The following is a 17,735-nucleotide window of genomic DNA, read 5'->3' as shown; positions in this document are numbered from 1 at the left end:
TCAATCCTCCTTTGTGTCGTTTTTCACGAGCAGCTGAGCGGCCGACTCTTGGTGTCGTTCAGACTAAAGGGGTGTGTTCCAAACCGCATACTACTCCTACTACTCCTACTAGCTTCCTGAGTTAGTATGCGAGTTTGAGTAAGCAGAAGTTCCCGGATGCATCCTAGATTCTCCTAAATGTTGGGTATGCATCATGAGGTTACTACTCATACTCAAACTACCCAAGATGCAACGTAACGTGACGTCGCCGATCGTCATTTCCTGTCAACACGGCAGTTTCAAGCTAGCTACAACGAGGGTAGCTTCACTTCCTGTTTTCAAAACAAAAGCACCAATTGTATGGTAATGGCTTTCCCTATGATAAAAGGCAACGGGTATTTTATTTTGTGAAAATAACCGGAAGTGTGTTAGCTCACTGCGGCTAGCTTTAGTAGCGCCGAATTCGTGGGAACAAAATGGTAAACAGCCGGTATTTTGTCAGGTTTTCAACACGTTGGGGATCTAAACGACTACTTTCTCACCTGAAAATGTTTCAAATGTTGCTAAAGTTTACAGAGTTTAGAGCTTAAGGGAAATCAGCTTCAGGCCGGCTGATTTCGGCTCGGGCAGGAGCCAAATGCATTGTGGGTAAACGCTCTGCATACTGTCTGATCGATGAGTGTGTAGTATGCGGTTTGGAACACAGCCTGTAGTTTTCAGTCTTTGTTCCTTGTGCAGCAGGTTAAAGGAGCAGCGACTTCTTCTGATAGTCAACGTGTCAGCAGGCGAAAACACGCTCAATAAAACCTCTGAAAAACCAGCTCAAAGATTCCCGAGTCGCTGTGTGACAGAATCAGAGTTCCTGTGGTTATCTGTCGGATATCTGAAGCCTGCTGGGGTTTGTCCAGGTTTGAGCAGCCGGAATAAGAACAGGAGGGCTGGAAGGGATTTCCCTTCCTGCAGCTCTGAGAAACTTCTTAATAATAATTCTGAGTTCTGCCCGTTTGACTTTATTCACACTGTAAGCCTCACCGTGCCCACAGCAGGGGGCGCTGCAGAGGAAAGTGTCAGAAAATGACCAAAAAGGGATAAAAATGAGTTGAAATAGATCCTAATACACCAACAACAGACACAAAACCACCAAAATGAGAAGCAATAAATCTACAGAGAGACACAAAACTACCAACGTGGGTCCAAGGAGTAGAAAAAAGTCTGAAAATAAGAATCTAAATTGGACGTAAACCACCTTCAGTGACACAAAAAACCTCTAAATCAAACCAAAATGACAAAAAATAAACAAACCAGCATAAAATTAAACAGACTGAAAATTAAATTACACATAAAATCATGACAAAGAGATGCAGAATGAGCAGAAATGAGCTCCACCGGAGCCTGAAGGTGCAGCAGGTGGAGACACCTCCGAAAAGCTGCGTTTCATCACACCAGAAGCAGCACAGGAAGTGGGCTCCTGTGATGTCACGGTGCGGTGGCCGGAGTCTGCCGCCAGGGGGCGCTAAGCTTCCATCTCTCCACACACAAAGATCGTTTGGCTGCTAAGTGGACGGAGCAATGACTCACTCCGCGGCAGAAATCCTGAACGCTGAAGTTCGCATTGATCTTGAAGATTCTTTATTCTCTAAAAGCTGAATTAGTGTATTTAACCTGATTTGTTTATATTTCTTATTGGTTCAGTCTGCTCAGTTAAATTTATGTTTACCTTTATTGTTAAATTTACAAATCTGTTTTTCTTTAGTTTACTGATGTTTATCATTATTACTATTATTATTATTTAGCCTACTTTTCATACTGTGGATTTGTTTATAGCTGATGTTTATCTCTCTATTTTTATTCTATTCTATTTGCTTGTTTTTCCTTTAATTTTACATATATTTTATACTTTACGCTGTTGCAATACAACAATTTCCCAAATTGGGATGAATAAAGTACTTATCTATCTATCTTAAGTTATATTTGTAAAGCTGCTGCCAGCGAGGTGTGAAAATAAATTCCTAAACTGCGGTGGGAGCTACAGGCAGGGCTGTTGGTCTCTTGGTTAATGTTGAATGATTTTTTACCGGGACATTTGTTTTAATAATGAGCGCTTTTTCAGCTGAAAGTTTATGGAAGAGAGACGGCAAAAGTTATGGGAGGAAGAAAGAAAAGGACGTTGGTTGTATAAAATACAAAGGAAAATAGGTCAGAAGATCAGAAAGAAGTAGGAGAGAAGAGACGATTATAACAAGACTTAGAATTGGACATAATGGATTGAATAAAAACCTATACATGATAGGAAATGGAAATGTGAGTGTGGGGAAGATGAGACAGTTGAACATGTTATTTCATATTGTAGGAATTATCAGGCTCAGAGAAATTATTTAATTAGAAATCTTAGTAGGATGAAAAGGAAATTGGATATAGTAGATTTATTGCAAAAAGAATCAGGAAACAGGATATCAGGTTATTTTTTTTAAAACAGTGTAGGTTGTATAATAGAATTTAGTATATATAAAGTATATAAATGAGTGTATATGAGTAGGGGCGATGTAAACGTGTAGGCATATGTAGATATAAGGGTGTATATATATATATATATATATATACATATATATATATATATATGTGTATGTGTGTATATATTTGGTGGCGGTAATGCTTCCTTAACCCCTTAACGCCTTATTGTTGCATATGTGCTACAAACCGTTTGACTCAATCAACCAGCTGAGATAGCATCTTTATTCCCCCAATGCCGGTTAGTCCATATTCACTACGGACCCAGGAACCTTTATATGAATAAATATGTAAAAAAAAGGTGAATAAAAAAACATTGTTTTTCACTGTTATATTACTGTGTTGTTCTTATCTTATTATTGACCAGGATGCCTGGTGTTGCAAATAAGCAACATACCAAATTACATACCAAACATACCAAATTCAGGGCGTTAAGGGGTTAAGTTGTTTGCCAACCGCCAATAAAAAAAATTAAAAAAAAAAGTTTCAGTGCAATCTGTTGGTTTTCTTAGCTAGGAAATTGTTTTTGAATTGGCTCTATATGAACGAATTGGATTATTTTATGAATAATTATGATTACAATTAATTGAATTCCAATTGGCTTGAATTGGACTTTTTTTTCTAAGTGCCTTGAGATGACATTTGTTGTATTTGGCGCTCTATAAATAAAAATGAATTGAATTGAATTGAATTGAATTGAATTGAATAATAAAAAAAAACGAAATAGAGAAAGCTGAAAGTTTGTAGAAACTCTGTGGTTTGTGGTCCTCAGAATAAGCAGCAGAGTGAGAGCTCTTCGCTTCCCGCCCTCTCTGCTGAAAATCATTCCACTACGTCAGGTCGTCCCGTCCGCTCTGAAGATGTCTGCGACGGGTTCAGGCGGCTGTGGACCGGGACCCGGGTCCGGCTCCGGGGCCGGGTCCGGCGCCTCCAACCCGCGGAAGTTCAGCGAGAAGATCGCCCTGCACACCCAGCGGCAGGCCGAGGAGACCGCCGCCTTCCAGGAGGTCATGATGGACATCACCTCCACCAGGGTGAGTCTGAGGCGGCGGCAGGAGGAGCAGCGGCTCCCCGAGGAGGAGAGGCCTCGGCCGGGCTCAGCGGGCTCCGGATCACCTGATCTGCGGGTCTGCGCGGCGCTCCGCCTGGTCTGGGGAGGTCGTGTTGAACAATAAGTTCCCGGTTCGTGTAAAAGCGTCGGCGGTGCGCTTCTTGCTCATTTCCGATCCGTCATCACCGCAGCTAGCATCGTTAGCTCCGAGGCTAACTTGGCTTGTTTACTATGTTACAGAACGCCGCTGTCACCCCGCCGAACTCCGGTCAGAAATCCGGCGTTTTTTGCGGGTTGTTCCTTTAAAGCGGCCGTTTGTTTTAAAGTGTTCCGGCGTTAGTCAGCACGTTGCTGGGTGTTTGAATCCGCTGCACCCGGCCTGAGGTGGGAAGCCTCCCAGGGCTGGAACAGCAGGTGTTTTACAGCCAGGTGACCTGAGGTCAGGGGTCACCTGAGGTCAGGGGTCACCTGAGGTCAGGGGTCACCTGAGGTCAGGGGTCACCTGCAGACTGAGCTGATGTTGAACAGATGTGTTGTTAGTGTGTGTTTAATCAGCTGAACTCGGTCTTTGCTTCTGTCTCCTTATGATGTTCCCTTGCATCCTTGCCTCCTCATGATGTTTCCTTGCTTCCTGCCTCCTCATGATGTTTCCTTGCTTCCTTGCCTCCTCATGATGTTTTCTTGCTTCCTTGCCTCATGATGTTTCCTTGCTTCCTGCATCCTCATGATGTTTCCTTGCTTCCTTGCCTCATGTTGTTTTCTTGCTTCCTTGCCTCCTCATGATGTTTCCTTGCTTCCTTGCCTCCTCATGATGTTTTCTTGCTTCCTTGCCTCATGATGTTTCCTTGCTTCCTGCATCCTCATGATGTTCCCTTGCTTCCTTGCCTCCTTATGATGTTCCCTTGCATCCTTGCCTCCTCATGATGTTTCCTTGCTTCCTTGCCTCATGTTGTTTTCTTGCTTCCTTGCCTCATGATGTTTCCTTGCTTCCTTGCCTCCTCATGATGTTTCCTCACTTCCTTGCCTCCTCATGATGTTTCCTTGCTTCCTTGCCTCCTCATGTTTCCTTGGTTCCTTGCCTCCTCATGATGTTTCCTCGCTTCCTGCCTCCTCATGATGTTTCCTTTCTTCCTGCTTCCTCATGATGTTTCCTTGCTTCCTTGCCTCCTCATGTTTCCTTGCTTCCTTGCCTCCTCATGATGTTTCCTTGCTTCCTTGCTTCCTCATGTTTTCTTGCTTCCTTGCCTCCTCATGATGCTTTCTTGCTTCCTCGCCTCCTCATGATGTTTCCTTGCTTCCTTGCCTCCTCATGATGTTTTCTTGCTTCCTCGCCTCCTCATGATGTTTCCTCGCTTCCTTGCCTCCTCATGATGTTTTCTTGCTTCCTCGCCTCCTCATGATGTTTCCTCGCTTCCTTGCCTCCTCATGATGTTTTCTTGCTTCCTTGCTCAGGTGTTGCTCAGGTGTTGCTCAGGTGTTGGATCAGGTGTTGGATCAGGTGTTGCTCAGGTGTTGGATCAGGTGTTGGATCAGGTGTTGGATCAGGTGTTGCTCAGGTGTTGGATCAGGTGTTGGATCAGGTGTTGCTCAGGTGTTGGATCAGGTGTTGGATCAGGTGTTGCTCAGGTGTTGGATCAGGTGTTGGATCAGGTGTTGGATCAGGTGTTGCTCAGGTGTTGGATCAGGTGTTGGATCAGGTGTTGGATCAGGTGTTGCTCAGGTGTTGGATCAGGTGTTGGATCAGGTGTTGGATCAGGTGTTGCTCAGGTGTTGGATCAGGTGTTGGATCAGGTGTTGCTCAGGTGTTGGATCAGGTGTTGGATCAGGTGTTGCTCAGGTGTTGATCAGGTGTTGCTCAGGTGTTGGATCAGGTGTTGGATCAGGTGTTGGATCAGGTGTTGGATCAGGTGTTGCTCAGGTGTTGGATCAGGTGTTGATCAGGTGTTGCTCAGGTGTTGGATCAGGTGTTGGATCAGGTGTTGGATCAGGTGTTGGATCAGGTGTTGCTCAGGTGTTGGATCAGGTGTTGGATCAGGTGTTGGATCAGGTGTTGGATCAGGTGTTGGATCAGGTGTTGGATCAGGTGTTGGATCAGGTGTTGGATCAGGTGTTGGATCAGGTGTTGGATCAGGTGTTGCTCAGGTGTTGGATCAGGTGTTGCTCAGGTGTTGGATCAGGTGTTGGATCAGGTGTTGGATCAGGTGTTGGATCAGGTGTTGGATCAGGTGTTGATCAGGTGTTGCTCAGGTGTTGGATCAGGTGTTGGATCAGGTGTTGATCAGGTGTTGCTCAGGTGTTGCTCAGGTGTTGGATCAGGTGTTGGATCAGGTGTTGGATCAGGTGTTGGATCAGGTGTTGCTCAGGTGTTGGATCAGGTGTTGGATCAGGTGTTGCTCAGGTGTTGATCAGGTGTTGGATCAGGTGTTGATCAGGTGTTGGATCAGGTGTTGCTCAGGTGTTGCTCAGGTGTTGGATCAGGTGTTGCTCAGGTGTTGCTCAGGTGTTGGATCAGGTGTTGGATCAGGTGTTGCTCAGGTGTTGGATCAGGTGTTGGATCAGGTGTTGCTCAGGTGTTAGATCAGGTGTTGGATCAGGTGTTGGATCAGGTGTTGCTCAGGTGTTGGATCAGGTGTTGCTCAGGTGTTGCTCAGGTGTTGGATCAGGTGTTGCTCAGGTGTTAGATCAGGTGTTGGATCAGGTGTTGGATCAGGTGTTGCTCAGGTGTTGGATCAGGTGTTGGATCAGGTGTTGGATCAGGTGTTGGATCAGGTGTTGCTCAGGTGTTGATCAGGTGTTGCTCAGGTGTTGGATCAGGTGTTGCTCAGGTGTTGCTCAGGTGTTGCTCAGGTGTTGGATCAGGTGTTGGATCAGGTGTTGCTCAGGTGTTGCTCAGGTGTTGGATCAGGTGTTGCTCAGGTGTTGCTCAGGTGTTGCTCAGGTGTTGGATCAGGTGTTGGATCAGGTGTTGCTCAGGTGTTGCTCAGGTGTTGGATCAGGTGTTGCTCAGGTGTTGCTCAGGTGTTGGATCAGGTGTTGCTCAGGTGTTGCTCAGGTGTTGGATCAGGTGTTGCTCAGGTGTTGCTCAGGTGTTGCATCAGGTGTTTCTCAGGTGTTGTATCAGGTGTTGCTCAGGTGTTGGATCAGGTGTTGGATCAGGTGTTGGATCAGGTGTTGCTCAGGTGTTGCTCAGGTGTTGGATCAGGTGTTGCTCAGGTGTTGGATCAGGTGTTGCTCAGGTGTTGGATCAGGTCTTGGATCAGGTGTTGGATCAGGTGTTGCTCAGGTGTTGGATCAGGTGTTGGATCAGGTGTTGGATCAGGTGTTGGATCAGGTGTTGGATCAGGTGTTGCTCAGGTGTTGGATCAGGTGTTGCTCAGGTGTTGCTCAAGTGTTGGATCAGGTGTTTGATCAGGTGTTGCTCAGGTGTTGTTCAGGTGTTGTTCAGGTGTTGCTCAGGTGTTGCTCAGGTGTTGCTCAGGTGTTGGATCAGGTGTTGTTCAGGTGTTGTTCAGGTGTTGCTCAGGTGTTGGATCAGGTGTTTCTCAGGTGTTGGATCAGGTGTTGGATCAGGTGTTGTTCAGGTGTTGCTCAGGTGTTGCTCAGGTGTTGCTCAGGTGTTGCTCAGGTGTTGGATCAGGTGTTTCTCAGGTGTTGGATCAGGTGTTGGATCAGGTGTTGTTCAGGTGTTGTTCAGGTGTTGCTCAGGTGTTGGATCAGGTGTTGCTCAGGTGTTGCTCAGATGTTGGATCAGTTGTTGGATCAGGTGTTGCTCAGATGTTGGATCAGGTGTTGCTCAGGTGTTGCTCAGATGTTGGATCAGTTGTTGGATCAGGTGTTGCTCAGGTGTTGGATCAGGTGTTGGATCAGGTGTTGCTCAGGTGTTGGATCAGGTGTTGGATCAGGTGTTGGATCAGGTGTTGGATCAGGTGTTGCTCAGGTGTTGGATCAGGTGTTGCTCAGGTGTTGTTCAGGTGTTGCTCAGGTGTTGCTCAGGTGTTGCTCAGGTGTTGGCTCAGGTGTTGCTCAGGTGTTGCTCAGGTGTTGGATCAGGTGTTGTTCAGGTGTTGTTCAGGTGTTGCTCAGGTGTTGGATCAGGTGTTTCTCAGGTGTTGGATCAGGTGTTGGATCAGGTGTTGCTCAGGTGTTGGATCAGGTGTTTCTCAGGTGTTGGATCAGGTGTTTCTCAGGTGTTGGATCAGGTGTTGGATCAGGTGTTTGATCAGGTGTTGCTCAGGTGTTGGATCAGGTGTTGCTCAGTTGTTGGATCAGTTGTTGGATCAGGTGTTGTTCAGGTGTTGTTCAGGTATTGCTCAGGTGTTGCTCAGGTGTTGGATCAGGTGTTGGATCAGGTGTTGCTCAGGTGTTGCTCAGGTGTTGGATCAGGTGTTGGATCAGGTGTTGCTCAGGTGTTGGATCAGGTGTTGCTCAGGTGTTGGATCAGGTGTTTCTCAGGTGTTGGATCAGGTGTTGCTCAGGTGTTGCTCAGGTGTTGCTCAGGTGTTGGATCAGGTGTTGGATCAGGTGTTGGATCAGGTATTGCTCAGGTGTTGGATCAGGTGTTGCTCAGGTGTTGGATCAGGTGTTTCTCAGGTGTTGGATCAGGTGTTGCTCAGGTGTTGGATCAGGTGTTGATCAGGTGTTGTTCAGGTGTTGCTCAGGTGTTGCTCAAGTGTTGGATCAGGTGTTGGATCAGGTGTTGGATCAGGTGTTGCTCAGGTGTTGGATCAGGTGTTGCTCAGGTGTTGCTCAGCTGTTGGATCAGGTGTTGCTCAGGTGTCTTATCAGGTGTTGGATCAGGTGTTGGATCAGGTGTTGGATCAGGTGTTGGATCAGGTGTTGCTCAGGTGTTGGATCAGGTGTTGGATCAGGTGTTGGATCAGGTGTTGCTCAGGTGTTGGATCAGGTGTTGGATCAGGTGTTGGATCAGGTGTTGGATCAGGTGTTGCTCAGGTGTTGGATCAGGTGTTGGATCAGGTGTTGCTCAGTTGTTGGATCAGGTGTTGCTCAGGTGTTGCATCAGGTGTTGGATCAGGTGTTGGATCAGGTGTTGCTCAGGTGTTGCTCAGGTGTTGCTCAGGTGTTGGATCAGGTGTTGGATCAGGTGTTGGATCAGGTGTTGCTCAGGTGTTGCTCAGGTGTTGCTCAGGTGTTGGATCAGGTGTTGCTCAGGTGTTGCTAAGGTGTTGCTAAGGTGTTGCTCAGGTGTTGCTCAGGTGTTGCTCAGGTGTTGGCTCAGGTGTTGCTCAGGTGTTGGATCAGGTGTTGCTCAGGTGTTGCTCAGGTGTTGGATCAGGTGTTGGCTCAGGTGTTGGGTCAGGTGTTGCTCAGGTGTTGGATAAGGTGTTGCTCGGCTGTTTGGTCAGACAGAGTGCGTTTGCTTCCTAAAACAGGTTCAGGACTCCTGTTACCTGGTTAATATAAACCAGACTCCAGACACTACCGGGTGGAAAATGAGGCAGGTGTCGGGGGTGATGCTCCACATCTAAACGCCCGTCTGTTGTTGCTCCTGCAGCTCCAGGCCCAGAAGCTCCGCCTCTCCAGGACTCAGCCGTACTACGGCGGCTCGTTGCCCAACGTCAACCAGATCGGCCGGATGCCGCAGGACTTCCAGGTGATATCACTTCCTGTTTCACTGTTTCTTATGAAGCGTTCACGTCGTCAGCTGAAGGCGTCTTTAGCTGATGGCGTCGTTAGCTGATGGCTTCGTTAGCTGATGGCGTCGTCAGCTGATGGCGTCGTTAGCTGATGGCGTCGTCAGCTGATGGCGTCGTCAGCTGATGGCGTCGTTAGCTGATGGCGTCGTTAGCTGATGGCGTCGTCAGCTGATGGCGTCGTCAGCTGATGCTGTCGTCAGCTGATGGCGTCGTCAGCTGACGGCGTTGTTGCCTGATGGCGTCGTTACCTGACGGCGTTGTAAGCTGATGGCGTTGTTACCTGATGGCGTCGTTAGCTGATGGCGTCGTTACCTGATGGCGTCGTTAGCTGATGGCGTTGTTGCCTGATGGCGTCGTTAGCTGATGGGGTTGTTAGATGATGGCGTCGTTAGATGATGGCGTCGTTAGCTGATGGTGTCGTCAGCTGATGGCGTCGTTACCTGATGGCGTCGTTAGCTGATGGCGTCGTTAGATGATGGTGTCGTTAGCTCATGGCGTTGTTAGCTGATAGCGTCGTTAGCTGATGCTGTCGTTAGCTGATGGCGTTGTTAGCTGATGGCATCGTTAGATGATGGTGTCGTTAGCTGATAGCGTCGTTAGCTGATGCTGTCGTTAGCTGATGGCGTTGTTAGCTGATGGCGTCGTTAGATGATGCTGTTGTTAGCTGATGGTGTTGTTAGCTGATGGCGTCGTTAGATGATGCAGTCGTTAGCTGATGGTGTCGTTAGCTGATGGCGTCGTTAGATGCTGGTGTCGTTAGCTGATGGCGTCGTTAGATGATGGGGTCGTTAGCTGATGGCGTTGTTAGCTGATGGTGTCGTTAGCTGATGGCGTCGTTAGATGATGGTGTCGTTACCTGATGGCGTCGTCAGCTGATGGCGTCGTTAGATGATGGTGTCGTTACCTGATGGCGTCGTTAGATGATGGTGTCGTTAGATGATGGTGTCGTTACCTGATGGCGTCGTTAGCTGATTGCGTTGTCAACTGATGACGTCGTTACCTGATGGCGTCGTCAGCTGATGGCGTCGTTAGATGATGGTGTCGTTAGCTGATGGCGTCGTCAGCTGATGGCGTCGTTAGATGATGGTGTCGTTACCTGATGGCGTCGTTAGATGATGGTGTCGTTAGATGATGGTGTCGTTAGATGATGGTGTCGTTAGCTGATGGCGTCGTTAGATGATGGTGTCGTTAGATGATGGTGTCGTTAGATGATGGTGTCGTTAGCTGATGGCGTCGTTAGCTGATGGCGTCGTTAGATGATGGTGTCGTTAGATGATGGTGTCGTTAGCTGATGGCGTCGTTAGATGATGGTGTCGTTAGATGATGGTGTCGTTAGCTGATGGCGTCGTTAGATGATGGCGTCGTTAGCTGATGGCGTTGTTAGATGATGCTGTCGTTAGCTGATGGCGTCGTTAGATGATGCTGTCGTTAGCTGATGGCGTCGTTAGATGATGCTGTCGTTAGCTGATGGCGTCGTTAGATGATGCTGTCGTTAGCTGATGGCGTCGTTAGATGATGCTGTCGTTAGCTGATGGCGTCGTTAGATGATGGTGTCGTTAGCTGATGGCGTCGTTAGATGATGCTGTCGTTAGCTGATGGCGTCGTTAGATGATGCTGTCGTTAGCTGATGGCGTCGTTAGATGATGGTGTCGTTAGCTGATGGCGTCGTTAGATGATGGCGTCGTTAGCTGATGGTGTCGTTAGCTGATGGCGTCGTTAGCTGATGGTGTCGTTAGATGATGGTGTCGTTAGCTGATGGTGTCGTCAGCTGATGGCGTCGTTAGATGATGGCGTCGTTAGATGATGGTGTCGTTAGCTGATGGCGTCGTTAGCTGATGGTGTCGTCAGCTGATGGCGTCGTTAGATGATGGCGTCGTTAGATGATGCTGTCGTTAGCTGATGGCGTCGTTAGCTGATGGTGTCGTTAGATGATGGTGTCGTTAGCTGATGGTGTCGTTAGCTGATGGCGTTGTTAGCTGATGGCGTCGTTAGCTGATGGTGTCGTTAGCTGATGGCGTCGTTAGATGATGGTGTCGTTAGCTCATGGCGTTGTTAGCTGATGGCGTCGTCAGCTGATGGCGTCGTTAGCTGATGGTGTCGTTAGCTCATGGCGTTGTTAGCTGATGGCGTCGTCAGCTGATGGCGTTTTTAGCTGATGGCGTCGTTAGATGATGGTGTCGTTAGCTGATGGCGTTGTTAGCTGATGGCGTCGTTAGCTGATGGCGTCGTTACCTGATGGCGTCGTTAGCTGATGGCGTTGTTGCCTGATGGCGTCGTTAGCTGATGGGGTTGTTAGATGATGGCGTCGTTAGATGATGGCGTCGTTAGCTGATGGTGTCGTCAGCTGATGGCGTCGTTACCTGATGGCGTCGTTAGCTGATGGCGTCGTCAGCTGATGGCGTCGTCAGCTGATGGCGTCGTTAGATGATGGTGTCGTTAGCTCATGGCGTTGTTAGCTGATAGCGTCGTTAGCTGATGCTGTCGTTAGCTGATGGCGTTGTTAGCTGATGGCATCGTTAGATGATGGTGTCGTTAGCTGATAGCGTCGTTAGCTGATGCTGTCGTTAGCTGATGGCGTTGTTAGCTGATGGCGTCGTTAGATGATGCTGTTGTTAGCTGATGGTGTCGTTAGATGATGCAGTCGTTAGCTGATGGTGTCGTTAGCTGATGGCGTCGTTAGATGATGCAGTCGTTAGCTGATGGTGTCGTTAGCTGATGGCGTCGTTAGATGATGCAGTCGTTAGCTGATGGCGTCGTTAGCTGATGGCGTCGTTAGATGATGCAGTCGTTAGCTGATGGTGTCGTTAGCTGATGGCGTCGTTAGATGCTGGTGTCGTTAGCTGATGGCGTCGTTAGATGATGGGGTCGTTAGCTGATGGCGTTGTTAGCTGATGGTGTCGTTAGCTGATGGCGTCGTTAGATGATGGTGTCGTTACCTGATGGCGTCGTCAGCTGATGGCGTCGTTAGATGATGGTGTCGTTACCTGATGGCGTCGTTAGATGATGGTGTCGTTACCTGATGGCGTCGTTAGATGATGGTGTCGTTACCTGATGGCGTCGTTAGATGATGGTGTCGTTAGATGATGGTGTCGTTACCTGATGGCGTCGTTAGCTGATTGCGTTGTCAACTGATGACGTCGTTACCTGATGGCGTCGTCAGCTGATGGCGTCGTTAGATGATGGTGTCGTTAGCTGATGGCGTCGTCAGCTGATGGCGTCGTTAGATGATGGTGTCGTTACCTGATGGCGTCGTTAGATGATGGTGTCGTTAGATGATGGTGTCGTTAGATGATGGTGTCGTTAGCTGATGGCGTCGTTAGATGATGGTGTCGTTAGATGATGGTGTCGTTAGATGATGGTGTCGTTAGCTGATGGCGTCGTTAGCTGATGGCGTCGTTAGATGATGGTGTCGTTAGATGATGGTGTCGTTAGCTGATGGCGTCGTTAGATGATGGTGTCGTTAGATGATGGTGTCGTTAGCTGATGGCGTCGTTAGATGATGGTGTCGTTAGATGATGGTGTCGTTAGCTGATGGCGTCGTTAGATGATGGTGTCGTTAGCTGATGGCGTTGTTAGATGATGCTGTCGTTAGCTGATGGCGTCGTTAGATGATGCTGTCGTTAGCTGATGGCGTCGTTAGATGATGCTGTCGTTAGCTGATGGCGTCGTTAGATGATGCTGTCGTTAGCTGATGGCGTCGTTAGATGATGCTGTCGTTAGCTGATGGCGTCGTTAGATGATGGTGTCGTTAGCTGATGGCGTCGTTAGATGATGCTGTCGTTAGCTGATGGCGTCGTTAGATGATGGCGTCGTTAGCTGATGGTGTCGTTAGATGATGGTGTCGTTAGCTGATGGTGTCGTCAGCTGATGGCGTCGTTAGATGATGGTGTCGTTAGCTGATGGCGTCGTTAGATGATGGTGTCGTTAGCTGATGGCGTCGTTAGATGATGCTGTCGTTAGCTGATGGCGTCGTTAGATGATGGCGTCGTTAGCTGATGGTGTCGTTAGATGATGGTGTCGTTAGCTGATGGTGTCGTCAGCTGATGGCGTCGTTAGATGATGGCGTCGTTAGATGATGGTGTCGTTAGCTGATGGCGTCGTTAGCTGATGGTGTCGTCAGCTGATGGCGTCGTTAGATGATGGCGTCGTTAGATGATGCTGTCGTTAGCTGATGGCGTCGTTAGCTGATGGTGTCGTTAGATGATGGTGTCGTTAGCTGATGGTGTCGTTAGCTGATGGCGTTGTTAGCTGATGGCGTCGTTAGCTGATGGTGTCGTTAGCTGATGGCGTCGTTAGATGATGGTGTCGTTAGCTCATGGCGTTGTTAGCTGATGGCGTCGTCAGCTGATGGCGTCGTTAGCTGATGGTGTCGTTAGCTCATGGCGTTGTTAGCTGATGGCGTCGTCAGCTGATGGCGTTTTTAGCTGATGGCGTCGTTAGATGATGGTGTCGTTAGCTGATGGCGTTGTTAGCTGATGGTGTCGTTAGATGATGGTGTCATCAGCTGATGGCGTCGTCAGCTGATGGCGTTTGTAGCTGATGGCGTCGTTAGCTGATGGTGTCGTTAGCTGATGGCGTTGTTAGCTGATGGTGTCGTTAGCTGATGGCGTCGTCAGCTGATGGCGTTGTTAGCTGATGGCGTCGTCAGCTCATGGCGTTGTTAGCTGATGGCGTCGTCAGCTGATGGCGTTTTTAGCTGATGGCGTCGTTAGATGATGGTGTCGTTAGCTGATGGTGTCGTCAGCTGATGGCGTTGTTGCCTGATGGCGTCGTCAGCTGATGGCGTTGTTGCCTGATGGCGTCGTCAGCTGATGGCGTCCTCAGCTGATGGCGTTGTTACCTGACGGCGTCGTTAGATGATGGCGTCGTGCTTTTGGGTGAATGTTAAAGCAGTTTGTGGTGCTTTTGGGTGAATGTTAAAGCAGTTTATGATGCTTTTGGGTGAATGTTAAAGCAGTTTATGGTGCTTTTGGGTGAATGTTAAAGCAGTTTATGGTGCTTTTGGGTGAATGTTAAAGCAGTTTATGGTGCTTTTGGGTGAATGTTAAAGCAGTTTATGGTGCTTTTGGGTGAATGTTAAAGCCGTTTGTGGTGCTTTTGGGTGAATGTTAAAGCAGTTTATGATGCTTTTGGGTGAATGTTAAAGCCGTTTATGATGCTTTTGGGTGAACGTTAAAGCCGTTTGTGGTGCTTTTGGGTGAATGTTAAAGCAGTTTATGATGCTTTTGGGTGAACGTTAAAGCCGTTTGTGGTGCTTTTGGGTGAATGTTAAAGCAGTTTATGATGCTTTTGGGTGAATGTTAAAGCCGTTTGTGGTGCTTTTGGGTGAATGTTAAATTAGTTTATGGTGCTTTTGGGTGAACGTTAAAGCCGTTTGTGGTGCTTTTGGGTGAATGTTAAAGCAGTTTATGATGCTTTTGGGTGAATGTTAAAGCAGTTTATGATGCTTTTGGGTGAATGTTAAATTAGTTTATGGTGCTTTTGGGTGAATGTTAAAGCAGTTTATGATGCTTTTGGGTGAATGTTAAATTAGTTTATGGTGCTTTTGGGTGAATGTTAAAGCAGTTTATGATGCTTTTGGGTGAATGTTAAATTAGTTTATGGTGCTTTTGGGTGAATGTTAGAGCAGTTTTTGATGCTTTTGGGTGAATGTTAAAGCAGTTTATGATGCTTTTGGGTGAATGTTAAAGCAGTTTATGGTGCTTTTGGGTGAATGTTAAAGCAGTTTTTGATGCTTTTGGGTGAATGTTAAAGCAGTTTATGATGCTTTTGGGTGAATGTTAAAGCAGTTTATGGTGCTTTTGGGTGAATGTTAAAGCCGTTTGTGGTGCTTTTGGGTGAATGTTAAAGCAGTTTATGGTGCTTTTGGGTGAATGTTAAAGCAGTTTATGATGCTTTTGGGTGAATGTTAAAGCAGTTTATGATGCTTTTGGGTGAATGTTAAAGCAGTTTATGATGCTTTTGGGTGAATGTTAAAGCAGTTTATGGTGCTTTTGGGTGAATGTTAAAGCAGTTTTTGATGCTTTTGGGTGAATGTTAAAGCAGTTTATGATGCTTTTGGGTGAATGTTAAAGCAGTTTATGATGCTTTTGGGTGAATGTTAAAGCAGTTTATGACGCTTTTGGGTGAATGTTAAAACAGTTTATGATGCTTTTGGGTGAATGTTAAAGCAGTTTATGATGCTTTTGGGTGAATGTTAAAGCAGTTTATGGTGCTTTTGGGTGAATGTTAAAGTAGTTTATGATGCTTTTGGGTGAATGTTAAAGCAGTTTATGATGCTTTTTGGTGAATGTTAAAGCAGTTTGTGATGCTTTTGGGTGAATGTTAAAGCCGTTTGTGTTGCTTTTGGGTGAATGTTAAAGCAGTTTATGATGCTTTTGGGTGAATGTTAAAGCCCTTTTCTGGTGCTTTTGGGTGAATGTTAAAGCAGTTTATTGTTCTTTTGAGTGAATGTTAAAGCAGTTTATGGAGCTTTTGGTTGTTTTCTCCACCTTGGCGCTCAGAGGTGGGGACAGCAGACTGATGAAGCGACTCATAGATGAGATGTAATCACATCAGCGGGTGTTTTTAAGGTTTCTCTGTCCAGGTTTTCCTTATTCAGCAGCAGTCAGATTCCTCTTGGAACCCGTAAACATCGTCCTCTTCTCTATCTCCCAGGGCTCCTTCCCCTCCACCCTGGAGTCCCACCGCTCCACTCGCCATCACGGCCTGGTGGAGCGAGTCCAGAGGGACCGCCGCTTCATCTCGCCTGTCCGACCGTACCGGAACCGCCAAGTATCCTTCTGCCTGCTGTCGGCTGAATCCACACAAGTGTTTACGTGTCCCTGGTTCCTGATGATGATGATTTAAAACATGTTATTTACTCTCAGGAGGAAATGCTGAGATCTGTTTTCATCCTCTGATTAATAATGAGTTATTTTGGCAGCAGGACGGTGTGCTCAACATGACTCATTGTGAACACAGAGTGAGGTTTTCATTCAGCTCTGATGTGGCTCTGAACAGTTTTAGTTCCTGTGTTGCTCCTGTCTTTAATTTATCTTCATGTTTCAACCTCGAGCAGAAGCTCAGCGGTCTGCAGCTCATCAGTGGAAGCTCATTCAGACCTCTATTTTCATCTGGTGATCTAATCAGTTATTTTGGCAGTTAGACCGACTGAAGGCTGCAGTTTGAGGCAGATTGTCTTCCTGCCTGATTTCCTCAGACGACCGCTGAGCTGAAACGATGGTGCGACTGATAAATCCTGAAAGTGAAACTGTCGCTTTCAGCATTTATCTCGACTCTTCTCTGGTTAAAACCTGCAGCTAAACATTTCCATGAACTGTTGGAATCTAACCCTAACATGAACCATTGGGCTCTAACCCTAACATGAACCGTTGGGATCTAACCCTAACGCGAACCGTTGGGCTCTAACCCTAACGCGAACCGTTGGGCTCTAACCCTAACCCATTCATGAACCGTTGGACTCTAACCCTATCCCATCCATGAACCGTTGGGCTCTAACCCTAACCCATTCATGAATCGTTGGGCTGTAACCCTAACATGAACCGTTGGGCTCTAACCCTAACCCATTCATGAACCGTTGGGCTCTAACCCTAACGTGAACCGTTGGGCTCTAACCCTAACATGAACCGTTGGGATCTAACCCTAACGCGAACCGTTGGGCTCTAACCCTAACGCGAACCGTTGGGCTCTAACCCTAACGCGAACCGTTGGGCTCTAACCCTAACATGAACCGTTGGGCTCTAACCCTAATCCATCCATTAACCGTTGGGCTCTAATCCATCCATGAACCGTTGGGCTCTAACCTTAACATGAACCGTTGGGCTCTAACCCTAACATGAGCTGTTGGGCTCTAACCCTAACATAAACCGTTGGGCTCTAACCCTAACATGAACTGTTGGGCTCTAACCCTAACCCATCCATGAACCGTTGGGCTCTAACCTTTACATGAACCGTTGGGCTCTAACCTTAACCCATCCGTGAACCGTTGGGCTCTAACCCTAACCCATTCGTGAACCGTTAGGCTCTAACCCTAAGCCATCCGTGAACCGTTGGGCTCTAACCCTAACCCATTCGTGAACCGTTAGGCTCTAACCCTAACCCATCCGTGAACCGTTGGGCTCTAACCCTAACCCATCCGTGAACCGTTGGGCTCTAACCCTAACCCATCCGTGAACCGTTGGGCTCTAACCCTAACCCATCCGTGAACCGTTGGGCTCTAACCCTAACCCATTCATGAACCGTTGGGCTCTAACCCTAACCCATCCATGAACCGTTGGGCTGTAACCCTGTCCCATTCATGAACCGTTGGACTCTAACCCTAACCCATCCATGAACCGTTGGGCTCTAACCCTAACCCTAACCCTAACCCATCCATGAACCGTTGGGCTCTAACCCTAACCCATTCATGAACCGTTGGGCTCTAACCCTAACCCATCCATGAACCGTTGGGCTGTAACCCTGTCCCATTCATGAACCGTTGGACTCTAACCCTAACCCATCCATGAACCGTTGGGCTCTAACCCTAACCCTAACCCTAACCC

The 17,735-nt window shown here is 47.6% G+C and overlaps 1 protein-coding gene across 2 annotated transcripts in view; it reads left to right on the top strand.

Moving 5' to 3' along the window:
- Nucleotides 1-3,310: 3,310 nt before the first annotated feature.
- LOC142380497 (CREB-regulated transcription coactivator 2) overlaps nucleotides 3,311-17,735 on the top strand; it is a 59,592-nt gene continuing 45,167 nt past the window's right edge. For both annotated transcript variants that reach the window (XM_075466399.1, XM_075466398.1), the window contains exons 1-3: nucleotides 3,311-3,521; nucleotides 9,051-9,149; nucleotides 15,850-15,966. In XM_075466399.1, the coding sequence (XP_075322514.1) occupies nucleotides 3,348-3,521; nucleotides 9,051-9,149; nucleotides 15,850-15,966 (390 nt within the window). In that variant the 5' untranslated portion in view covers nucleotides 3,311-3,347. The remainder of the gene's footprint in view (nucleotides 3,522-9,050; nucleotides 9,150-15,849; nucleotides 15,967-17,735) is intronic.

The sequence above is a fragment of the Odontesthes bonariensis genome, chromosome 5, assembly GCF_027942865.1.
Source record: "Odontesthes bonariensis isolate fOdoBon6 chromosome 5, fOdoBon6.hap1, whole genome shotgun sequence".
Classification (NCBI taxonomy): Eukaryota; Metazoa; Chordata; class Actinopteri; order Atheriniformes; family Atherinopsidae; genus Odontesthes; species Odontesthes bonariensis.
The sequence above is the reverse complement of the archived record's forward strand: the minus strand, read 5'-3'. Positions and strand labels throughout refer to the sequence as shown.